Here is a 27,054-nt window from a genome sequence, read left to right as displayed (position 1 = left end):
GTTATTTACATTCAATCATTGAAAAAAAAAATCCATTTGAATTCAGTTAGTGGTACAAATTGCTGTTTGGACATAACAGTGTGACATCCTTGCACACTTTTATTAATCTAGTATAACTATCTAACATAAACTCAAAATTTACTTCCCCACACAACGTATCATAAAATGATCGATTGGGAAATGTAATAGCTAGTATTTAAAAGTAATAACCGCTGCATGTCACTAACTGCGTTAATGGAATGTATTGTTTAGAAGAATTGCCTTTCATAATGAGCTAAAATATTGAAACTCTGAAGATGAACGTTGAATTGAAGAATCTAGGCTCTGGTTTCTCGCGCAAGTTTTGACTATGTTTAAAAATTTAGCCAAGTTATTTGAATGCCTCTAGCGTGGCAAAACATCTGTTATGTAGGAAATGAAATCGGACCGAACTGACGTCGCGACTGGCGAGAAGGCAATCTGACCCTACACTATGAACAATCAAGACAGGAACATGAGACTGGATGAAGAAATTGCCCCAACAGTCAACGATCCAGTTGGTATACACATCTTAATTACACCCAAAAATTTAATTGCAGATGTGGACCTAAAAGTGATGCGATATAAAGAACGTATCAAATTTTATCAACGTTCTCAATGTCACAAAATTTTGTCGATGGCACATAAATACACAATTTTTCATTCCACGGTATCTGTAAAATATAATATTGACTTAAATGTGTTAAGATTACATAGTTGAAATAATACATTAAATACATTAAGATACTATTATTCAACGTTATTGAATCCGTTGTTTAAAAATATCCGACAATCATGAAATTCTAGAACCCTTGCATTTGTATTACTTCAGTTTTTTAAGCATTAACTTTAAATCAGTATAATTGTTTGTTTTTTTACCTAATATGTTAAGATCCACTTTGAAATATGTTAAATACAGCTATGTATATCAGTTATATCTGTAGTTATTCGAACTTTTTAGTTTTTTCTCCGTGTTTCAATGAGAAAGAATAGGGCGAAGTGAATATTACCCATTAATCTTTTCGTACCTACACTCACGCTGGCGTAAAGCGTAGAGTTCATTATCTCCCATTGACAACTAACAATTTCTTACGTTATATCAAGTCCACCCTGAATGTAAACACCGTCGAAATTTAAACTAAGACTTCGTTTACCAATAATGCATATCGGCAACATGATATACTCTTGAAGATCTTACTTTTAAAAGGAGACAGCTTTTATAGATGAAAGTCCCATGCTATAATTGGAATCTCCATTGTAAATGGTTTGAAGGAATATAGTATGCTGCACTAAAAAACCTTCAAAATATATTGACCATGTATTCATTGCTAATTATCAACTTGCATGAACAGACGTGCCAGCAATATTACTACAGAACTTTGATGAAAAGGACCCAAGTTACCCCATTTAGACATTAAGAATATGGCAAAGGCCTGCCTTCTTTAAACTTTGATAAAATAACCCATTCTTGTCTTTTAAAACTTTGATAATCAGCCTGGTCCCTGTCTCCATTAACTGCAACTCAATTTAAAAAATTGTTAATACTTTCAAAGCTGGTCAAGTTGATATTTTTGTATAAATCTCATGTATCATAAAAGAACTGTAATTTCACAACTGACAATATTTTACATTGCTAATGCATTTCCATTATAACGATCGGACCAAATGAATCGACAAAACGAAAAGTCATTACGAACCGAAAACCTGCATAGTGAAACCACCTCGTTACGATGGTTCGAAGGTTAAATCAGGTCACGTTTTTAAGCTGCTTTTTTCCCCGTCTATTTCAAAAATGCAAACGAAGGATTTTAAATGTTAATAGCCATAAATGTTTGTACAATTATTATTATAACTGTGCTTACAATGGAAAGGAAATTATGTCAATATAAGAAATGAATTATTTGTTTCGGTGTTCATGCGAAATGAACGACAGAATAGGATCGGCAAATCCATGAATCGCGCTATTTCTTAATCGAAACACGACCAATATGTTAAATTTTGACACAGGCTTTTACTTCAAAGTTCTTAACACTTTAGTACTGTATTTGCACTTTTTCGGAAAGCCTTGTTTAAACACAAATGGCACCAAGTTCATACCAAACGTGACTTTTACAAAACGTTTAATATTTGAAATCTGTACCTTATTAAAACGAGTTGTAAAAACTTAAAAGCCAGTAAGTGTGTACGTTATGTGATTTTTGCAGAACAGAACACAATTTTTTAGCAAACTTGGAAAATACTTCATGTTACCAAAATAAGTCGTATTAAATCCTGATAAAATTATAAACAATGATAGTTCCATGTCAACGTACGTTCTCTAATTTGTATCGATATACAAAATAGATAATCAGTTGTTGAGTGTAATTGTCTAGTGTCTTTAGTATACAGTATAATTGCACACACGTTCTTGAATGAATAAATCATGAAGAATGATTGTTTTAAATCATGTTACGATATATTTTACAGTTCTAATCGATTGGAAGGAGAAAACAAAGACTCCATTATATTCAGTTATAGTGGTTTCCAATATGTTTTGACATAACAGGATGTGAATCCCTTTCCACACTTTCATAATTAATCATGAGTATAAAGAATTAAGAATCATACAAAAAAAAATTCGTTCGACATAACTGAATGGGAGATTGGAAGAATATGTAATTACCTCCCCTGATATCTTGTTAAAAGTCAATGAACTGCGTGCATGCGACAACTTAGGGTAATCGGGAAATGCGTATCTGTTAGAGAAACCGAAAAATGGCGCCATTTTCAGAAATGAGCCTAAAAACTATCTGAAAACGTCTGAATAGATCGAACCTTGAAATTGGCCAAGTTACATTATGAGTCATCTCGTTTCTTGGCTGCAAGTTTTGACATTACTGTTTAAAACTTTTGAGCCATGTGTCTTTCTCCGGCCGTGCAAGCATGTGTTTTTAGAACATGTTCTGTTATTTTGTAGGGAAGTGAAGATACAGATCAACAGAAGAAAGTCACCTTTGACGAGAAGGACGAGAAGGACGTGAAGGACGATCGTGCCCCTACATCTAAAGAAAACAAGGGTCAAGACCAGGAGCATGACGACCTGGAAGAAGAAGGTATTTGCACACATTCAAAACACAAGTTGTGTTTATATATGTTTAATTAATCACAATAACATTCTTAATTTGCAGGTTGTGGACACTAAAACCTGTGTTTATGTCGCATATATATAGATACCGATGCCTCTCATTATAGTTTTGATGCAGTCGTTCTGCGCATGTCACAAAATCATTATCAGCGGAGCGCAGGGCAAAAATACACAATTTTTTGCATGTCCGCACGCATTTAGTGTATAATATGTATAATATACTGACTAAATGTTAGGGTTAAGATTACCATGGTTACAAAAATATACACATTAAAGATACTATTCATTCAAATCGTTAATTTGAACTTCCGTTCGTGTGTTTAGGTTCCAAGACTATCCGACTTTTAAAGCATTGAAACGTTGCATGGAAAATATACACCGTGCTGCCTTTTGTATATATTCTTTTGTTTTGTTATTTAAATTAAATGCCACTGATTATTTGTTTGTTTTTTTACTTTAAGCTTTTACATAGATCGTTGCAAATTGAGTGTGTTAATATGGCTTTGTTTCATTTACTATCTCTTTGATTCCGGAACGTTTTTAGTTATTTTCTCTCTCTTTGCTTGGTAATTGATGAAAGAAATAGAGGTGTAAGTGACTAGTGCACTTATCCAACATTAACTGTTTAATCGTACCTATATATAGCTGACGCGAAAGCTATTATTATACACTACTAGTCAAACACTGGTGAAACAACTTTTACTTTTTATAAGTCATGATTGATAAACTTGACATTTTGTCTGTAAAGTTAACCAAGACTTTGCGATATACTATTATCCTATTATCTTGGCATATAGACTACAGACTGTGTGAGATTTCTACTTCTAAAAGGAGATCTTTTATCAGGTTTTTGATAATGAAAAGTGCCTCTATTCTATCATTTTTGATATTTTCTTCCATTTGTAATACCGGTAGACTTTTCTTCAGTTTTCAAAGTTCCAGTGTAGTATGGACTAAAAATACATTAAAATGCATTTTATTGACTTACAGTCTATTCATTTGCTAATTTAGTCAGACATTTGCATGAACAGACTTTTATGTTCAGATATATATTACTTCATGCTTAAGGGAACACATTTTCCGGGAAATAAACAACATTACACCGCCATTTCATGGGAGAAAACAAAGTTAAGGAAATTTGGTTATAATGGGCGCGGCCTTTCCTTTCAAATTTATTTTAAAAGATTAATAGCTCATGGCAGTTCTTTGTCCTTTTTCTAACAAAATTCATTTTAATGCCATTTGGTCTGCCATCATAACTGAGACTTCAAAATTTATAACGAAATGTTAGATTACTTTTAATAGCGGTAATGAAATTTGGAATAAAAATATGTATCATAAAAGAGACCTGATTAATTTCAAAATAGAATATTTCTTAATTTTAGCTAAGGCCATTTCACATATGCACCGAACGGGAACCAAAACTGAATCGAAACAAAAAGAATGTATTATGGCCGAACCGAAAACATGCACGAGTTCAAACCCTACCTCAGTTACCGAATTTGGTTCGAAAAGGTGAAAAAGGTCACGTTTTTCCACATGTCTGTCTTTTTTTATCCCCTATACTAATGCAAATATGCAAATCGCACAGGATTCTCACAAACTTGTGGTATTCCTCAAACTCGTCTCTGTGTTTACGAATTTATTTTTTGAAGGTGACTTCGACGCATTTGTATAATTGATATCCAATATCACCCAAGTTAGTCTATTTTTAATGCTATGCTTCTACATATTCGAAACGAAATTCGGCCTTAGCCGATTCCAAAACTAAATAAAAATGACATCGGTTCGGTTTTGTTTACGGTTCGGTGAACATGTTATATGACGTTTAAACCTATGGTTTTTGATAAACTAATTGTCTGTTTATATTCGGGTGGGTGTTTAGGTCGAAGGTCAAGGACGAGTAGAACTAGCAGAGCAAGTAGCGCTGGTAGGCAATAACTAATTAACACAATAAGGCCAAACAAATCGTGTCTGTTTCTCGTCGTTCTCTCGAACTTCTGTTATCTCGAATTTGTTAAAATATTTCCAGTTAAACTTAGTTGTTGGACTGGACTATAAGTATTCGAAAAAAATCATGATAAAATCGTTAGAACGACAAGTGTCTGACATAAATTTTTGATATTTTTGATGGCCTTATTTCAGTTTGCATGCTTTGATGGTTTATAGGAAACGCTTAAATTCTGTCTGCTTTTTAGTATACTGCCATTATCTCAAACTATCTACCGCATGCTTGGACTGAAAAATATATTGTATATTGGAAATAGGTTCACATTTCAGATGTTACAATCGCGGCATCCGACGCATGTGTTTTAATCATTTTACTATATGTTACAATCGGGACATTAATAGATGTTACACTCGACACTGCGTCTCCAGTATTTTACTAGATTTTACATTCGCAGCATCCAACACTGCACCTACTCTTCAGTTTATTAAATGTTACTCTTATGGCGCAGTTACTAGTATATTGTCAATATTTAATAGATGCTACACTCGCAACATCCGGCATTTTATAAGATGTTACAGTCGTGACATCCGACAATATCTTTTATCTTTTTATTAGATGTTACACTCATGGCACCCGGTACCGCATCTTAATCATGCTACTAAAATATCACACTTACAACATCCGGCACCGCACATCACATTGTACACTCGTAATATCAGACACCACATCTTCTTCATTTAGATGTTATATAAGTGATATAAGGGTGCATTCATAGAAACTAACTCAGTGGTTTTAAACATAGTCTTAGTTAGATTTCGCAGCGAGTATGGATTTCTGAATCTACGTACTTTAACCGAACGGAATTAAAATAACAAAAAGGCATAATTAAAACTTGTTTACCCCTTTTGGGATATCTGTCTCATGCCTGAAGTTCGAGGTTTTCCAAGGTTTCTTACATGTGCTAGATGAAACTGTGTTCTTTACTCATTTCATTCGAAAGGAATTACAAAAGCTACATTTTGAGAAAATGTTTATTCAGTTGTTTCTCAGTTGTAGGATGTGGAAGGTGTGTGTTCCTAACGGTGATTTTTAATAACACATTTAACATTTTTAAGAGAAGTATTCAGCTAAAAGCCACTTATTTGATATTCAAGATATTGCTTTATTTTCAATGATTTAACAGCTAACTTTAACTGCAAGCAATGCAACTCCTAACACACGCGTGACATTGACACCCGCAATAAACTTGAAACAGTACAAAAATTCACGCATGCGCAACAATTTCTATCCGCAATCCTTTCATTCACGCATGCGCATAATCAGCATTTCGTACATTTTGGTTTATTTCTCTTAACATTTCACTGTTTTCTATCTTGTTTCTTTCTGAGACTTGCTTGCAGTTACACCTTTACAAGTTGCTTACAGTTCTAATTTATGTTGCTTTTTCTAATCTGTTTTTGTTCAGGTTTACTTCTAACATATCCTCTTTTTTTCAGGGAACAGATCTTGAAATAAACAAAATTCGTCGTGCTATTTGAACATAGTTTATCAGTTGAATTTTTAGTAGTTATAATTGTCTAAAACGGCGTGCTATTCCAATGAGGAGGGTTGCGTTATCTTGAACGCTTGGCTTCATGCTATTGGCATAGCCCGGGGAACTAAAAGTGTGGCGGATGTAGAATTAAGTGGTTGTTATGGGTTTTAATTAGTATACTTAACGCATGATATTGAGAAAAATTATATTCCTTAATCATGTAAAACTTGACTTAAACGAGTTAATGTAATTCCTCTTGTCTATTTCTTGTGAAATTCTATTTTTCTAAGCATTGAACTTGTATGATAAACTTTAGACCACCGATTCATACGAAGTGACGAGAAAACGTCCAGCTTGGTTTACAGTTATTGTTGCTCTCGTTTAAATTCGAGTCACTAGAAAAAAATAAAAGCAAATTGCAGAAATCAGAAACAACAGCAAGCATGTTAATCAATATATTACTCGTTTATTGAATAATGCTTTTTTCCGTTAGATGTTGCGGTTCAAATTGGGTGTAATGGTACTTGAAAAGTTCTAGACTATTTCTGCACTTAATATCTTTAGGAGTGCATGCCTTATGTACGTATTCATGAACAAAATTGAAAAAATAAAGCGTTAATGAAGTAATTTCTGGTAAATGTAATTCAGATGCGTACCTTATGGAGTCTGATGAAGAAAAACTTAAACGTGCTCAAAATGAAGACAAAATCACAAATAAGGATAACGAAGAGAAGAATAATACCGAAACAAGTAACAATGATATGAAAGATGGGTTAGATGATGATTTAGAGATACTACAGAATAGTTATAAACAAGAAGAAAATAAACAAAAGACCAGAAACGAGGCAGAAGAAGTCAGTGAAAACAAAGAGAAGATTGATCAATCTAATATCGAAGAAAACAATGTCAAGGACGATAGAAACAAACCTGAGAACATGGGGGATAATGAAAAGACTGAAGCTAGACATAATAAAAAAGATGTAGAATTTGACAGAGTCAGCAATAATTCCGGATATTCTTTGAATAGTCGGCGCCCGAAAAACGAGCAAAGCTCAACCGTAAAAGAATCTAAAAACAAAACTTCATATAATGAGCCTGAATCTAGTACAAAGTATGTAACTGACGATGAAAAGTTATCAGAAATAAGAAGTTCTGTGTCTTCACTTGATTCGCGTGGAAACGCCATTGATGCCGAGAAAGAGAATACCAAAACTGAGGACGAAGAAGAGCGTGCTGAAACAAATAAAACCAAAGAAACATATGAAGAGGAGCAAAAGTCAGATGAAAGGAAAGAACAAGCTGATAATGCAAAAGATGATACTAAACAATTGCAACATATGGAAGAGACAAAAGATGAAAATAAGAACTGGAGAGATGATCCTCAGTATCAGAAAGACGAAGATGACGATGATGCGCAGTCGCAATCCTCAAAATCTAAAAAGGAAAAAGAAACAAAAGTAACCATAAACGTTTTACAAGCAAAAAGTCCGAACAATGAACAAACACAAAAACCACCACAAAAAGCAGAACCCAAGAAATCTACTGCCACAACTTATCCTAAGAAACAAGCCGTCAGCTCTAGTAAACCTGCTGTTTCGTCACCGTCCCATCAAAGTTATCCACGATCGAATCAAAAGGAAAGTTTGTCCCCACGTGAAATCGTTGCAGACCAACGTAAAGAAAGACGTCAGAAGTCCCAGAGTGCACGATATCCATCTCAAGGCAAATCATCTTCACGTGACGTAACCATGGCAACGCGGTCTTCTTCAAGAACTTCAACTTTGAGGAGTTCAAGACCTCCTAGTCGAGCTAGGACATCTTTGGGCTTCTCAACAGGTGATCTCAGAAGACTTTGGTCTTACTTTATATACGGAATAAGAGACTTTAGAGCTAGAAAATCTTGTAGAGTTTTCTCAATGGCGGAACTGATGTAATAGTTGGTATCAAACTATCAAAGAGTATTTTACAGTTTTAAGCTGAAAGCATATCTATATGAAAACAAATACGCATGCACGATAACCTGCTTTGACGTTTTGTTTCATGCTATTTGCACGGCTTTTTCGCACATACACTAACATATATTAACCACACAAACTAATTGCATGTTAATAATGGTAAAAGTTAGTGTTGTGTTATGAATTTTGTTCAGTTTTACAAACGAATATATCTAAACATGTATTTGTATATTGATATTTGGGGATAAACCGGGAAGACTGTTTTAATTCTAAAAATGGAAATATATTCGACTGATGTTACTTGTTATTCTGTTTCCTAGGTATATCATATACTTTATACCACGTGCTTCCTATCTTTCTAGATTTACCCAAACCTTTTTATCCTTCTGTATTTAGTCGCCATTCAAGCTGCCACCAAACCTATCATCTATCCTTTAAAATACCTTTTTTTCAGCTGTAATTTCATTTATATTACGTACGAAATATGTTGTAGTTTCCACTTTTCAGTTATTACCTTGTATTATTCTAGTTCCTTTTCTTTACATATATTTCAAACACAGCTATTTACCCATATCAGATATCCTTTGTAGCTTTAACGATACATGTATTTATATGTGGAGCTTCGTATTACATATTGACAGCAGATTATTTAAAATACAACTGTTTATAACAGAACAACAATTATTATGAAATGAGATTCAATCCCTACATATATATACCATTTCCTGAAATTAGTATTATGCAGACTTTGGCTATTAATAAATCGATCTCGGACATCTTCAACACATTTAAAATGATACCAGAGACACACCCGAATGCTTTTGGAATTTCAACCCGCATAAAAATGACTTTGATATTTTTCTTGTATTATTTGACATGAATTCAAACCACAGACAAATTTAAAATTATTGTATTATGTGAAAGAAAGTCTAAACAAAACTAAGTATGTTACAAAATATTTCATAACAACTAATTCTGTGGTTATTGCGAAACTTAATTTAAATTCCAGCGTTAGAAATGTTTTCTAGATTCACAAGTGGGCACTTTCTCTCCTTATGCATGTTGTAACTTAGTATCACAAATTCGTTCGTGTGCTGGCTTTTTAAAATCTAATTCAAACTACTGAAAACTTCCCACATCACTCTCACAATACAAATCACGATCATTTCTTTCTTGTAATAATTTCACGATTAATTGCAAATTACAAATTAAGCTTCTCTCCAACAATTAATGTACTAAATTTGTCGCCTGAATTTTTATCAAATTAAACTGAGCCGTGCCATGAGAAAACCAACATAGTGGGTTTGCGACCAGCAAGGATCCAGACCAGCCTGCGCATCCGCGCAGTCTGGTCAGGATCCATGCTGTTCGCTAACGGTTTCTCTAATTGTAATAGGCTTTGAAAACGAACAATGTAGATCCTGACCAGACTGCGCGGATGCGCAGGCTGGTCTGGATCCATGCTGGTCGCAAAGACACTATGTTGGTTTTCTCATGGCACAGCTCAAACTGATATTAAATGTTCACATTTAGTTAATATTTCATGATATGTGATTAATGCACGACAACTGTGCTTGTTATTCTTATTCCGTTCTTCCCTAATACCACCGTATTAATCTCACTTTCAATTCTCTTTTTCGATTTTGTCTATTTTTTTATTGACTAAACTGGAAACTATATCATATGTCCTTGATCATGCTTGTTATCTTTGATATGTTTGTCCAATTGATATATTTAGTGACGTATTTTATTCGTTAGGAGGGATGTTCAAAACAAAATGCAACCAGTCTTTGCATTAATTCGTCTTTTAAGTTAGGTAAAGGATTGAAACTCAGTTGTATTGACGTATTCAGTAAAAAAATTCACCCGAATCAAATAAGTACTGTCATTTCCACTAGCAATAAAAGGTAGTTTGATTTGCCAGCTAAATTGGCGCAGATGCTTTGTTTGGATGACAATAAAAATGGAGTTAATCCCCATAATTTAAAAACCAAAAGTTGAATTATACAATTCTGTCACAATAAATCTTAATAAATAATTAAGGTAACTGGTACTGCCAAAATTGAATGATGGACCAGTCCTTTTTAGAAATTTAGCAGGGTAAAGGTTAAAGACAAGCCGTTTGTGATATCAAGTTACAATTTTGGTTCGTTGTCATTTTATGTTTTTGTAAATAGTTTACATTATAACATAAAAGTTTTTAAAAAATTTACTCTTGCTTGGGACAGGCCCTATTTTACAGCGTGTCAGGTGATTTTGATACCTTACAGCATGTGGTCTTTTAAAAAAATGCTTACCATATGTGACATAACGGCATTGTTCATAGATTCCAACAATAAAAGTAAAACTTAATAAGATGTTAGGATACACTCGAGAAACCCATGGCTACGAATAGTGTATAGATTAAATGTCCGTTACAAAAATAATATCTCGCAAACTTTAGTGTACAGTCAATAATATGATGAATTGTCTGGCAAAGCCCATGCTACGTTTGGTCATACTTTCGACTTATCTGCTAGTAACCGTCCTCTGAGCATACATAAATAGTAATTATGTTGTCATATAAAGCAGATGTATTCGTTTTAATAAATTATATCTATATTCCGTGGCATGGCTATCAAAAGCGATGTTGTAAAACAGAACGACCCTAATTCAGCCACATCAGTTCGTACCATTGATAAAACGTCTACATTACTTTTCTGTGTCTATAAATAGTTTCGTCTATAAATAGCCGTGTTGTAGTTAGAATGAAAGTCTCGTGAATGTTTAGTTCTACATGCATATTTAATCGATAGATTGTTTAAACATTCTCTTCACGTGTAGATATCTCGTATGTTTTTATTTCGTACCGACAGAGCTTTTTGCACAATAGTATTTAGAGTCTGGCTTGTACATTCTTTGCATAATTCATTAAAACAAGCAAGCGATTAATATATAAGCATTTAAGACTGAGGATTTTGTGAAGTCCATGTGTATTCATTCTTGGTCATTTTAACCAAAACTTGTGCACAACGTTTTGCTTTCATTATGTATTCAATGTTTTTTTTTCACATTTTACAACAGAAAGAAGACGAAAGGAGAAAGAATTCTTCCACGCAGAACTTCAACGTTTGAAAGACAGTTTGAGAAAAGAATCAAAGAAAATCAAAAAGCCGAAAGTGTAAGTTTTGATTTAGTTTGCGTTTTATGTAAAGGGAAAGTACTATAAGTATTTTCATGGCGGTGATTCTGTTAAATGCTTTCTACATATTTTACTGTTTTTTGTTATTGCAAGCATATACATGTCAGTGCCGTAGCCAGACACAAATTTTAACCGAGGCAACCTAGGGGGATCCGGGGGCATGCCTCCCGGATTTTTTCCCCAGGACGTCTCTGGTGCGGTCTGAAGCACTCTCAAACTGTTTTATATCACAGTAAAATCGTCCCTTTAGCCCTATATTTCACAGAACGTTCATATTTTAAGAAAAAATATATTTATAACAAGGATAATTGGGGATTTATCCTATTCTAATATAGTCTCGGATACAATCATTTTTTGTAATTGAAAGGCAATAAAATCAGAAAACCATCAGTAAGACATACAAAATGCTTTTTTAGCTCACCTGTCACATAGTGACAAGGTGAGCTTTTGTGATCGCGTGGCGTCCGTCGTCCGTGCGTCCGTGGACGTCCGTTCGTTCGTCCGTCCGTAAACTTTTGCTTGTGACCACTCTAGATGTCACATTTTTCATGGGATCTTTATGAAAGTTGGTCAAATGTTTATCTTGATGATATCTAGGTCAAGTTCGAAACTGGGTCATGTGCGGTCAAAAACTAGGTCAGTAGGTCTTAAAATAGAAAAACCTTGTGACCTGTCTAGAGGCCATACTTTTCAATAGATCTTCATGAAAATTGGTCAGAATGTTCACCTTGATGATATCTAGATCAATTTTGAAACTGGGTCACATGCCTTTAAAAACTAGATCTTTAGGTCAAATAATAGAAAAACCTCGTGACCTCTCTAGAGGCCATATTTTTCAATGGATCTTCATGAAAATTGGGTCATGTGTGGGACAGGTGAGTGATTCAGGACCATCATGGTCCTCTTGTTTAGTATACTAGTAGTTTATTAGTTTATAACCCGGGAGGGGTAGGTACTGGAGGGGGACTGTGTCCATGTTGGTGTAAAGATAACTATGAAATGGTGGCCTCTGGTGCATTTTTTTGGTCTGAATTTTAAGGTATTGGAGGGGATTCCCCTTCAGTTTAGTGGTGGTCAGATGGTTCTCTTATTTTGAAATACAGATACGAAATGGTGGCCTATGGTGCATTGTTTGGTCTAAAATTTGAGGTACTGTAGGGGGATCTTCTCAATTTAGGGGTCAGGGGGCTCTCCCCCTGGAAAAAAATGAATTACAAGTATGAAATGGTGGCCTCTAGTGCCTTTTTTGGTCTGAATTTTAAGGTATGAAAGGGGATTCACCCTCATTTTCAGGGGGCTTTTTCCCTGAAACATTTTGAAAATTCAGTATGAAATAGTGACCTCTGGTGCATTTTTGGATTTAAATTTGATAAATATAATACACAATTGGGTTCGACTTTGATGAGTAGCTCACTTCTCAGCCAACTTTGGGGAGGGGGCATGGACAAGGCTATCAATGTGGATTTCCGCCTCACCTTGCCTCAATGATGTCATGAGGCAGATATATTATGTTATGTTCTCATGATATTAATATACTTCTCTGAACTTTTATAACTGAAGTTTTCATCAGTGTGAAAGGCCTACTTTTTACTCTTCTTTTGTTTTTGCCTCTCAAATTTTAACCGAGGCAACTGCCTCGGTTTGCCTCAGTGTGGCTACGGCGCTGCATGTATTATATATATGTTTCATATCTAAAATGCAAATATTGTTGTTATCATTTCAGACGGGACCATTACCCCTTTGTATTTACAGACTTGGCGCCGTACTATAACACATATACAGCCAACTATCTAATTAACATGGTAGGTGACACCCCATGTAGGACGTATTTATTTTAATTTGAAATGTTTTAAATGCTTCATATTTTAACAATACATGTACATTAAAATAATGAAGTTAATACCATGACATACTACTTTTACTATTGCACTTATCTCGAGAAAGGCATTTCTTTAAAATATTGAAGCATGCATATTTTCTTTATAGATGGTACTATATAATACAAACTATTTAGATAAACTTATTTATGTATTTTTACTATGTATGATATAGATTATTAGATCAATACGCTAAAGCTAAGCGTAACAATTGCTTGTGCACCGTAAATTTATACGTTTATTTCTATCAGCAGGATTAACGGTTATTAAATGTTAAATGCAATTGTATGTGAATTTAATCGGTACATCAGATATTTTATATCTATTCCATGCTTATGAAAATCTCTACTTTTACAGCCTGATCTTGGATATAAAGAAACACAACCAGCTGAAGCAAAGAAACCAGTTGAGACTGAAGATGTTAGTATCTACATACATCTCATATTGAATATAAAGTTTGGTATAAAGCAGAGCTGTCCTGTATCTATATTTCTCGTATACAGAGTCGCTTACAGTAGCAAACAAACGCTACACACTTGAAAAACGTCAGATTTACAAAAAGTTTCTATTTAAAGGCCCATAATTACTTTGTTTCCGCTATGAATATAAAATACATTAAGTTCCTGTTAAATCGTATTTCTGATTATTGCTTTCTTTAATATTTGTCAAAGGTTTGAATATTACTGAATATACCAGAATGTTTTATTGAATCTATTATTTTTATTACCTCCCTTTATGACTCTAACTATAACAGTTCATGTGCAATATTAAAAGTTGTGATTTTCTAACCATGTAAGTATGCATAACATCTGTTGGGAAAGCTGTTTTATCTGATTTTAAGATAAATATTTTAAGCATTATGGACCTTTAATCTTAAATGCTTGTAATCTGTCTCCTTACACGAATTAAGTATAAACTTATATTTTTAACTTGATAATACGTTGAATAAGCGTATATGCAACTGAATTGTTTTATTCACGCACTTATTGAATGATATGTCCATGCACATTCTTGTCCTGAAATGAAAGTCTTCCCGCGCATTATTCATTCGATCTAAGTGGTCATGAAAGTTAAGCTGTAACAAAATGATTAAAAGAAATATTTGTAATTAATTTGATGACAGAAAAAAATGTCCCTGAATTAATGTCCTTTTCCTGTAGACAAAAGAATTGATGTACACAACAAGATGCACATCGATAGGACTGGTTGACCCATGTGATAGTCTAAGCATGGACAGAAATGTTTTACCCAAGTTGGAGACAGCTGAGATTCGGAGGAAGAGGATTGAACAAATGCACGCCGCATCGAAGCCAAAATCGTAAGTTTTTGTCTGGGTAATTGATATATAAAATGTGTCGCGCCATGAGGAAACCAACATAGTGCATTTGCGACCAGCGTAGTCTGGTCAGGATCCATGCTGTTCGCTTTCAAAGCAATTAGAGAAACCGTTAGTGAACAGCATGGATCCGCGCAGTCTGGTCTGGATCCATGCTGGTCGCAAACGCACTATGTTGGTTTGCTCATGGTGCGGCTCAAATTGTTTTGCGTCCTGACGCTTATGTCGTTGGTCTTTCCATGTAAACTGTATAGGTTTTGCTTTTTAATATTTCCTGTAGAGTTAGTTTTATATAAAGTTGTGTAGTGCCGTGTAACTTACGTTTTGGACATAATTTAGGTTTTGCTTTACAAAAAGTTATATAGAATTGTAGATGCAACCTTGCATGATTCGAGCATGTAGAAATAGACTGGTATGCAATAAAATAGTGCCGTTAAACCTACTGTCTGCAACAGGGGTTTCCCCCCGTAAATTGCTACTTTATTTTGCAAGATCCAAATGTAACTTATACCTCATTCTTCAGGTGTACGATCTTTCTGAATTTTTAAAGTATCTTCAGTAATATAATTCTATTATGAAAGCTGCATAATCTTTCTGGCCCCGTGTTCACAAAACATTTTTCGATCTCAGCTGAGTTTGAGTTTGAAATTTTAATATCAGTTTTACTAAAACTTCAAGCTTAAATTCCAAATGAGACTGACCATCAATACCGAATAATCACTTTAAAATGCTTATTAACTTAAAATTTTGTGTTAAACATGCTATTTTGATATAAATGAGAAATTAAGTTTCATTATCAAACTCAGCTGAGACTGAAAATGTTTTGTGAACACGGGGCCAGAACTCTTTGTTTAGATGAGAATGTGATCAAGGATATTGCATTAGCTTTAAAAGATACAATTCAGAACGAAGTCTGAGCCATGCTAAACTCTACCATTGAGACTATAGTAAAATGTTGTTCACAGATTGACTCTTGGATCTAGGGGTACGGGTTCTAAGCATGGAAAGTCTCATTATTGGGAACATTAATGCAAAGTAATACCAAATTCCTGTTATGAATGACAGTGTCCGTCACACTTGGTATCCGGTCCATAACTCTGCCATTCATCATGGGACTTTGAAATGACCTGGCACAAATGTTCCCCGTAATGAGACGTCGTGTCATGCACGTGACCCAGATCCCTATTTTCAAGGTCAATGTCAGACTAAGAGGTCAAAAGTTTACAGGGTCTCTTTCCTGTCCATAACTCTGTCATCCATAAAAGGATTTTGGTATTTCTTGGCATTAATATCACTGAACAAAGATTTTCCCAGAAAGAGCCGAGGAAATCAATTAGTTTTACAAATATGCTTATATAAAACCTATTATCTGCTGAGTTATATTTAACATTTCAAAATTAACGATTTTGCTTTAGCTTTTCTAATAGTTCATATGATATAATTAGACACACCGCTTTTGTATCTGTGATTTTTTAATGTTAAGGGGATGATGGGGACAATCTAGCTGAAGTTTTCCCCTATTTATTTTCTTCTACACATTTTTTATATCAAATTAAGGCAAACAGTTCTATTCTAAATAAATGCTTGGTATCTAAAAGTTGCCAAGACACTTTGAGTCAGTCCATGTTTAGCCATACTTGAGATCGTGCAAAAAATCAACCTGCATTGGTTTATATTTGGAGCAACAGACACATTGACAAGACAGCAAAATTTTATCAGACTGCCAACTATAGAAAAATAGAAAAATGATAGCCCTTTAAAACCGCAGCCTTATTACAAGGGTGTCTATTCCTAGGTAATCGAATTGCAGAATCTTTTTATATTTATGGTTTGTTTTGACTCAGTCCTCTGCTTTCGAAATATCATTTTTAATTCGGCTAGACCACAAGCCATGAATTTAAGTTTGATAAAAACGTTGATCGACTAGACTCCCTCTTCAAACACAGCACCCTAACCAATCTTTGTACGGACCGTGCACATTTATCAAGGCACGCCGTTTAACTTAGAGACAAGTCATTTTTGAAAGAAATATTTTGTTTTACCTGGCAATTTGGCCTCAGACAAAATGTTTATGGTATGTAGTATATAACATAGAAATTTAGAGCGTCTAATGCTTTGTTTAATGCATTTACAATTCAGAGGCCGAGACTCTTCTAACACGGACAGAAGTGGGAAAACGTAAGTTGCCTTTTAATAACAAATTGTTAGTTTTTATCTTTGTTAGATTACCACGCAGGTGATTTACATACAATTCTTATGATTCCCATTAATAATCATTAACGTCCGTTTGCACGTAACATCCTAGAGTTTTAAATCTTTACTTTTTCTTTCCTACTGTTTTTAATCATTTTTAATTCAATTATATGGAAACTTGTATACACATACCTCCACAATGCTATAGATCTATAGATCACATGGTTGTACACATGAGACTACGAACCAGCCGCACAATACAGCCATGACATATAAATGTGGCAGTAGATGGCAGTGGTCACATGCCATGCATGTGACAGTAGATGTTGTCTACCGCGGCATTGGTCTCAGGAATGTGACAGTGGATGTTGTCTACCGTAGCAGTAGTCACATTAATGTGATAGTAGATGTTGTCTACCGTGACACTGGTCACCTGCATGTGACAGTAGATGTTGTCTACCGTAGCAGTAGTCACATTAATGTGATAGTAGATGTTGTCTGCCGTGGCATTGATCGCAAGAGTGTGACAGTAGATATTGTCTACTATTGCGTTGTCAATGTTGTAACGCGAAAGGAGTACATACACAAATCTACGTCCATCACCATGTGACTCTTGTATGACAGGGTTCCAAACATTGGCTTACAATTACTTAAAATTCAATTAAAAAATTAACTTCACTTAAGTGTGGGACTACTGTATCTACACGTTGATGAAAATCGGATAGGCTTACATAAGTTCCGCGATGCGCTGAATTGTCAGCATTTTCTGTAAATATCTCCTCATCTATTTGTTACCTAATATGTTATTGTTTTAATGCTATAATAGTGCACCTTTTGAAATAACATACAATGTACTTTGTCTAACGCTTTATATGTCTTGTTCATATTTACGTGCAATGTTGAATTTCTTTAATTCAGAGCCAGTCCTACTAACAATGACCACGATTCACAGTAAGTGTCAGTTTTCATAAATGTATGCAAAATATTGTAAACGTGGAATATATTATTGTAAATTTTTTTAAGATTGGCCCACGATAAAAATGTTGTCAGAATAAAAAAAAACGTAGCAAAAGATAAAATGATAAATTAATGTGAAAAAAGACGAAAGGTCCAAAAAACTTCTTTAACGGTTAAGAATAACACTTAAATGCAGAATTCATTTAAACCACAATTGCTTCCCCTTTCTAACAGAAGTTTCAAACTCCGCTTGCCTGCATTAAGAGCACGACAATTATCAAAGAAAAACAGAAACAAAATATTTCTTTAATATTTCGACCTGATTTAAAGTTACAACAGTGTTTAGCTATAGATTTTCTAAATGACATATAGTAACAAAAAAAAAACGCCCAAAAACACAACAACAACAACAAAAAAAAACAACAACCGAAAACCCACGGGGTAAAACAACAGTCTGTACGCAAAAAAATGAAATGTATGCAATATTTCGTATTGTCACCTGTTTATGCATCGTCTGTTCATTTTTTTCGCGTTTGAAAAACAAACACAAAAAAAAACAACAACAGCTTTTTAGTTGGCAACGTGAATAATAATGGCGGGTTTAAGTACAAACTCTAACACAGTGTTACTTCCCCTTATCGGTACAAGATTGACAATATCCCTGCGCGGAGGTTGGTTTTAGTACTCTTTAAATGTACATATAATCTATATTTTCTAAATAAAACAAAAATAGTTTCACAACCATGCTTCCGTCGAAGATTTTGGGTATTAGTGTACATTAATTACAAATCCAAGTAAATTAAGTTATTTTCTTTACATGTAAAGACACACTATGGCGTGTACGGCCATCCATAAATCGAAAACATGTATTTGTTACCACATTTTTTTTTTCAAGCCAAAATGTAAGTAATTTTCGTGTAAATGAAATCAACCCCTGTTTACATCGTTGGCATGGCGGGAAAAAGTCGCAAAAAGGTATAATAAAATACGGTAAATGCAGTAAAAAGATAAATTTTGACAAAAAAATCGCTCCTTGGGTTTGTTTACTGACCAATCAGAACGGACAAACATGACCTCATTTCCATGTATACGCTTACCCTATTCCTAGTAAGTGAATTGGTGGTCTCTGATCACCTGGTATGTCATGATTTCTGCATGGTCACTTTAACATGATTTACTCTGCTTTTTGCGCCATCGCGTTTTGTCATTCCGTTACATGTATTGTTAGTTACTATTCAAAAATGTGATAAAAGATTGTATGATAGACGTTCTATGTGTTAATGAAATCAGTGCTGGAATACGTCATTCTTTGTTAGACAAATTGAGCCGCACCATGAGAAAACCAGCGTAGTGCATTTGCGACCAGCATGGATCCAGACCAGCGCAGTCTGGTCAGGAGCCATGCTGTTCGCTAACGGTTTCTCTAATTGCAATAGGCTTTGAAAGCGAACAGCATGGATCCTGACCAGACTGCGCGGATGCGCAGGCTGGTCTGGATCCATGCTGGTCGCAAATGCACTATGTTGGTTTTCACATGGTACGGCTCACTATTCAATGGTATATTCTACATTCGGCACTGTCTTTCAGACTTAACACGCTCAAACACCACTTCTCTTTCAACGGAATGCCCATGTTATGCTTTCGGTGATTGCCTTATTGGATTGACAGAAAATGTGAAGATTTACGAAATTCATTCAAGAGCACTATACCCGTTTGACTGGAGAATTTACATATCAAGGCTATGTTATTACATAACTCCTTTTAGAAATCGCCATGGTAAAGTTTGTACTATTGATCGTCCTATATTTTTATGGACTTTTGGCAGTATTTCAACAAGAGAAACATATAAAACTACATTCAGTTTCCACAGCGAATTTTTTTCGTTCTTGCAATTCACGGCCTCTGTTCCAGACAACTTCTATTTGTTGTGACATAACATCTCGCATGCATGTATAGGTTGGGTACCTTTCCTGACCTTTTTAATCATTCCTCGTATCATTAGTTTCCTCTATCTGAATACACTTATAATTGACAAAACGACTGTAACCTTCTCCAAATGCAAATATATGCTAGAAATAAGTTATGTTGCCATAAAATATATTTAGATACTGCAGTAGTTGTCCGCATTAGCTTATACACGGGTATGAAACGTTGCCTGCGGCACAAAATGTGCCGCACTGAAATGAAGGCATCGTGCCTCCGGAGGCGCAGGCATTGCGCAGGATGTTTACAAAAATAACGAGCAAGGTGAGTAAAATTGAATGTTTTTGGTTATTGTCTTTTTACAGTAAAAACTTATTAGAAATTGGGGAATGCAGCGGGATATAGTTGTGTCTTGCCGACAAATCCATGCCCAATTTGTGAACAAACATGTAATATTGTTACTTTGCGCGTGTTTTTCATCGGATACAGTAACGTGAAAATTACAAAAGCAGTGAATATTCAGAGTCATTTCACCTCCTGCTGGAAAAGAAATGATGTATTTCTGCAGTATATCATATAAAGACATGATATCTGATCGATTGAGATAAAATACATGCCTAGGAAATGGCATATCCCCTCGTTCTGCCGACTTTTCAGTCCAGTGCCGCAGGCATCTCGATGGTGCCGCAGACATCGCGAGAGGCGCAGTCATCTTGAATACTATTGTAGTCAGTAGTACGTGTAATTTCGACCTTCTAATATGTATTGAAGTACAAAAATATCCATTACAATGTTGTTCCTCCAGTTATTATAGTAGTAAGACAAATCTTCTCAATCCGAACTTTGTAATATAATAGCTGTTTTAAGAAGTTTGCAGTATTTTTTCTCGTTGTGTTTGGGAATGGGGCCAGGGTAAATCACGTCATTTTGTATCAAGTTGGGATTCATTTTCTCCCGTAAAATAGCAATATTCAATTACTAAATATCCCATTTGTAACAATTATTGATGATTATAGTTCAAAGCAAGGTATGAAAATCAGCGTCCGAGCACAAAAACTGTTGTAATCTTTGCCATTTTTCAACCAATTTTAATGTTTTTGTTTTAGCATCGAGGTTTTTTTACAGTTTAGGCGTACTGTTTTATTAGCGGCGAGCTGAATTTCAACCCCGCCCCCTCCCCTCCAAAAATAATAAAAATAAATAAAAACAAAATAATAAAAATGAATAAATGGTGAGCAAAAAAACCCCAAAAAACACACACACACACAAACATGAAATCTCTCTCGCTTATCTCGCGTTATGTTTTTCTATAACAGTATATCAGCACAAATTTCACTGTTAAGTCAAGATATTTACATACGAACGAAGAATATTTAAAACGATACTGTTCCAAAGTTTTGTGTTGAAAAGAACCAATGAAAAAAATGTCCGAAATGGGGCTTAACTTGTTCTAATCATTTCTGAAATTCTACAAAAATATTAACATATTTTACTCACTCTTAGTCGTTCAACTATGATTTAGGTCTGTGCACTGACTGTACACATAAAATTTTCGTCTGATCATAAGGTAAAATGATTTTCTTTTTCCTTTTTATATACACTGAATGCATGTACATCCATCTGAAAATATAATATAAACAAGATATGTAACTATAGATAACTTCATTGTTTCTTTTCCACACAAAACTTGGGAACGGTATCGTTTTAAGGGAAGTTTCATGTTTTTACGTTTTTTGTGTCTTCAGAAAACCCCAAAACAGTGATATTTCGCCATTTTTTTCGGGGGGGGGGGGGGGGCGAAATTCAGCTCATCGCTTATCAAAATAGTACGCCCAAACTGTAAACAAAGAACTAAAAATACAAGCTCTTTGCTGTGAAAAATAAAAACTTGATGCTGAAACAAAAACATCAAAATTAGTTGAAAACTGAAAAAAGTTATGACAGTTTTTGTGCTCAAATGCTAGTTTCCATACCTTGCTTTGAACTTAGCATCAATAATTGTTACAAATGGGAATGTTTGGTAATTGAATATTGTTTTTCAGGAGAAAATAATCCTAATTCGATATAAAATGACGTGATTTTCTCAACTGGGAGGCACCTGGTCCCATCCCCCAAAAGAGCAAGAAAAAATATTGCAAACTTCTTAAAATAGCTATTTATATTACAAAGTTCGGATTGAGAAGATTTGTCTTACACAATAACTGGAGGAACAACATTGTTATTGATATTTTTGTACTTAAATACATCTTTCAGGTCGAAATTACACGTACTACCGACTAAAATAGTAGTCAAGATGACTGCGCCTCGCACGATGTCTGCGGCACCATCGAGATGCCTGCGGCACTGGACTGAAAAGTCGACAGAACGTGGGGATATGCCTTTTCCTTCACATGTATCTTATCTCAGTCGATCAGATGTCATGCCTTTATATAATATACTACAGAAATACATCATTCCTTTTACAGCAGGATATGAAATGACTCTGAATATTCACTGCTTTTGTAATTTTCACGTTACTATATCCAATGAAAAACACGCGCAAAATAACAATATTACATATTTCTTCACAAACTGGGCATGGATTTGTCGGCAAGACACAACTTCATCCCGCTGCATTCCCCGATTTCTAAAAAGTTTTTACTGTAAAAAGACAATAACCAAAAACACTCAATTTTACTCACCTTGCTCGTTATTTTTGTAAACATCCTGCGCAATGCCTGCGCCTCCGGAGGCACGATGCCTTCATTTCAGTGCGGCACATTTTGTGCCGCGGGCAACGTTTCATACCCGTGTTATAAGGTAATGGAATTAACACATATGAAACTTAACGCTCGGCGCATCAATATGCCTGCATCTAGTACCAGTAGTTGTTAGAAAGAAAAACGAAAATAGTATTCAGTATTCAGTTCAAGCGAAATATGCCTATACGTTACTAATATTTGTAAATCGTTTTCAGATCCCCACGTCAGAAGAGACCGGAAGCGAAGCAAGGCAGTACGAGATTGCCAAAATTCCCTGTAATAGCGCCACCTAACGCCGAACTTACAACTAAGGAACTACATTACGGAGATGTCCCTATGTTAAGGTTGGTTCTGTTGTAGCATTATAGACTTTTTACTTAAACTATTGGGATTAATGTGATATTAGGAACCTATTCCCCCAAAAAAGTAGGTTAAATTTATAGACAAAAAATGCTCGCAGTAGTCGCTAGTAGCTAATTGCAAGTGGATGTTGACTCTGTTATCTTACTTTCCTATCATTAATCCCTGCCCCCCCCCCCCCCCCCACCCACACACACACACACGTCCTTTACGTTGTAACTTCGCACTCGTTTACCGCCTAAACTGCACCTAGCGTGACAGCTAGGGAATGAATTTTATATTATTTCCTTTTCTTCAGGGACGAAATGACCAAGTCCTTCAGTCACTATGGTGACGACAGAAAGAAATCAGACTATGAGAGAACAAAACAGGATTTCTACAGAATGGAATTAGATAGGTATATAGCACTATTTATCCAAGGCATTAAACATTCGGATGTCAAATGAGATGCGGAAAGATACATAATTATATGGAGTTTATATGCAATATCACGTTTTACGTATTCTCAGGTTGCACGGTCCTCGGCGAAAAAAATAAAGCAGTCCTTCAGCGGATGTGACTTTAAATTTAGGTCCTAGTTTTGATAATTTACAATTTGCGCGTTGAAGAATCGGAGGACGCTTCTGGAATTAGAGCATATGAATCTTGCACTTTCTTAAAAAAACAAGACAAATCGACGCCCCAGAATTAGAAGGGCGTAAGTGTTAGTTACGCCCTTTTATGAATCATACATTTTTTGAAACTACACACCAAGGGGCATAATTCTGTAAAAAAAAATTTCGTCACAAACTGCTGTGTTGACCAAATTCACCAATAATAAAAGGGCGTAAGTGAAAAGTTTTTCAGAATCCTAGTAATAGAAGGGCGTATCTGCACTTAATTGCTGTACCAGAAAAGTCCACTTACGCCCTTAGAATTAGAAGGGCGTATCTGTCATAGACAGTTTTTTTTCGTTTTGCCGAAAACTATGATTTTCCACTTACGCCCTTCTAATTCTGGGGCGTCGAAATGGCCTATGTGAAGATCGACCAGGAGAGCGTTTGCATCTTTTAGTCACTTGTCGTTCCTTTCATACCCTTCCTCAATGTTTATGAAGTATTGGAAGTTAGCTCCATTAACCGTCGTTCTTGTTTATTTCAGATTAGATGAATACCATCAGACAACCCGACCTCATATGAGAGCCGCTTACTTTGCTTATTTACAAAACACCCCTGGCTCCCGAAAGGCAATATATGACTGCATGAAGGAAGTGACGTCACCAAAGAAAAAGGAGGAGCAATCGCCACAGGCAGTAGCATGAGGCATTGAAACTAAACTAAACTAAACTAAACTAAACTAAACTGAAAGAAGCTTAGGACATTGAGAAAATGGAAAATGAAAACGTCATTGAATGGATTATTAGTTATAGGGCTATATTCTTTTAAGAAACGGACAGCTTTTATTTCTTACTTCGTGAAAAAAAAACGTTTCCCATCGCTAGTTTTAACTGAACATACGAGTATCTAGTAAAAGGATCTTGTTTTATTCTGTTTGTCATAATAACTTCCAGCTTTCTATTTTCAATTTTATAATTTTCCCTTTTGAATTGTCTAGCTGATAAATTCTCCATGAGAGTTGCGTAAAGTTTCAATTCCGTAATTCAAAACAAAATTCAAATTAGTATAGTAGCCCATATGATATCTAATGTCACCGTGTTCATCTCATAGGAATAAATATGTTGATAATCTGGCCCCGCTGCGACGTGTTTAAACTGTGAGTCGTCACGACAAAAAGGACCACCTAATTGAGTCATTTTTTTTTAACTTTGACTAGCTATTAAGTATCTTTCATACTTCTTTAACTGAATTCCGTCAATGGGATTTTCATACGTGTTTGGAGATTAATTGTATGCGAAATTGGAAATAATAAAATAAGTATCCCAAAAATGAGCTGCACTGACGAACGTTCAAGGTCACTTCTCAATAAGAGAAGAAGAATGGTGGTCCTTATATCGTGACGAAGCACAATAGATAAATAATTTTGGCCTATCTGTGATATATTATATTGTATTAACTTGTATATGTGAGTGTTATGACTGTTTATATTGTTTTCATATCTTACTGACGTACATTCATCTTGTAGATATGTTTTTAAAACTTTCCATTAGATCTACTTAATTTGTTAGCTTTACAAACTGACTGAACATTTTTTGTCGAAAACAACAACAATAATATTAAAACACAGAAATGCTAAAGAAAACGTCTTGAAACCAGAAATACCAATTGGAGAAATGGTTGCTTGAGAATTCGACGTTTGGGATAACTCCACCAGGATATATCAGAAGTTAGATCTACCTATCTGATAAATGGAAGTTTTACTATCAGCATTTTCCATTTTGTGTGAATTTTACAAAATGCACCGTTTTACGTTTAGCATTTATTTTCACCTTCATGTATTCTTTTGTCTGTAATGACACATAACATCTTTGGTGAAAGTTGTATTGCTAAGAATGACTTCTTTTATAAGAAAAATGTACTTTCTTCAATAGTTTTCTATTAAACTGTTTTATATCTAAATGGTTATATTAATTTGTTTCTTACAACAGTACGTGTAGACTTTACAATTTTCCTACACATACGATACTGTATTCATTATATCCGATCAGATCATCAGCTCTAAGCTATTTAAAGTTATCATGGTTCTGTTGGATTTAACGTCACACCGACACTGATATAGGTCACACCGACACTGATATAGGTCATATGGCGACTTCCTAGCTTTTCATGGAGGAAGACCTCCACCTTCCGTAAGCCAGCTGGATGACTTCCACATAAAGAATAGTACGCACCAAGTGAGGCTCGAAGCAACATTAGTGTGTGTGTGTGGGGGGGGGGGGAGCAAGTGATTTGACGTGAGCGACCTAAACTACTCGGTCACGGAGGCCGCTTTCCATGTTATTGAGAATGGATTTATATGACCACGCAGCTGAAGCCATATGGAGACTTTTGTTTCATGGTAGAGAGATATTTCTGGCGTCCTTTCGAAGTTAACACAATATCAGGCAAGGATCAGAACCTCGGTGGAACCACAAACCTTCAGTAAGAGCGGAAAGAACTTTTGAAAACTGTCTCAATACACCAATATAGCTCTGTGATGGATCGACTCAGAGAAAACTTGATTTGTCGGTATATGAACTTCATAACGACATTGCTTTTGCAGTCTGAAAGTTTTTTTTCTGTTTATAATCAAATACGATTTAATCACTTGCTACTCGTTCGGTGCCGTGTAGTTGGTATTCTTTTATTAACTTTTTGATACATGTCTTTTCATCAAAAATGCATTATTCTGTGCTAGACTGGTCGCTTTCGCTGTGACGGCTGACGAGTTCTGACGTCGTTTGTATTGTACGTTGTTATTTCTGACGAAGACATAAAGGTCGAAACTAGTCAAGAATGTGTTGTCTTGGTCATTTTAAATCCTTTTGATCTGAGTTCTAAACAAGAAAGTCATAGCGGTCCTATGTCGTTCACCTGAAACTCACTATTTGACCTTGAATATATTGATTACACAGAATCATGAATGGTGACGACTGTGTTTAGTGGAAAACAGTTTTCCAATTTTCAGTTCTGGCAGCCCCTGAAGTAATTAGCTTAGGCTGCCCTCAAAAAGAGTGAAGCGAAACAATTTTAATACACGTGAGATGACCTTCTAATGATGCTACTGACCAAATTTGGGGATATTCGGTCAAGCCATTCGGGAGAAGAAGTCGTTTAAAGGGGAAAAGCTGACGACGGACGACAGATGATGAAGAAAGCCCCATCACAATAGCTCACGCTGAACCTTTAGTTCAGGTGAGCTTAAATCTTAAAGTAAAACACGGCCTTAAAATAACACCTGTTCTTTCTTTGCTGGGAAAAGATATGAC

The 27,054-nt window shown here is 35.2% G+C and overlaps 1 protein-coding gene across 5 annotated transcripts in view; it reads left to right on the top strand.

The window, feature by feature from the left end:
• The window catches only part of LOC123540476 (myb-like protein X), a 32,872-nt gene extending 7,167 nt beyond the window's left edge, over nucleotides 1-25,705 (top strand). The window contains exons 2-14 of one of the 5 annotated variants that reach the window (XM_053527142.1): nucleotides 2,975-3,110; nucleotides 5,028-5,072; nucleotides 7,276-8,463; nucleotides 11,646-11,742; nucleotides 13,487-13,565; nucleotides 13,998-14,060; nucleotides 14,801-14,958; nucleotides 17,116-17,154; nucleotides 18,088-18,120; nucleotides 23,006-23,134; nucleotides 23,449-23,547; nucleotides 24,291-24,460; nucleotides 24,497-25,705. In XM_053527142.1, the coding sequence (XP_053383117.1) occupies nucleotides 2,975-3,110; nucleotides 5,028-5,072; nucleotides 7,276-8,463; nucleotides 11,646-11,742; nucleotides 13,487-13,565; nucleotides 13,998-14,060; nucleotides 14,801-14,958; nucleotides 17,116-17,154; nucleotides 18,088-18,120; nucleotides 23,006-23,134; nucleotides 23,449-23,547; nucleotides 24,291-24,450 (2,226 nt within the window). In that variant the 3' untranslated portion in view covers nucleotides 24,451-24,460; nucleotides 24,497-25,705. Of the gene's footprint in view, nucleotides 1-2,974; nucleotides 3,111-5,027; nucleotides 5,073-7,275; nucleotides 8,464-11,645; nucleotides 11,743-13,486; nucleotides 13,566-13,997; nucleotides 14,061-14,800; nucleotides 14,959-17,115; nucleotides 17,155-18,087; nucleotides 18,121-23,005; nucleotides 23,135-23,448; nucleotides 23,548-24,290 lie in introns of all 5 variants that reach the window. The other 4 variants (XM_045325555.2, XM_045325557.2, XM_045325556.2 and 1 more) reach the window with 4 other exon arrangements.
• Nucleotides 25,706-27,054: the final 1,349 nt, after the last annotated feature.

This window comes from Mercenaria mercenaria, chromosome 16 (assembly GCF_021730395.1).
Source record: "Mercenaria mercenaria strain notata chromosome 16, MADL_Memer_1, whole genome shotgun sequence".
NCBI classification, from domain to species: domain Eukaryota; kingdom Metazoa; phylum Mollusca; class Bivalvia; order Venerida; family Veneridae; genus Mercenaria; species Mercenaria mercenaria.
The sequence above is the reverse complement of the archived record's forward strand: the minus strand, read 5'-3'. Positions and strand labels throughout refer to the sequence as shown.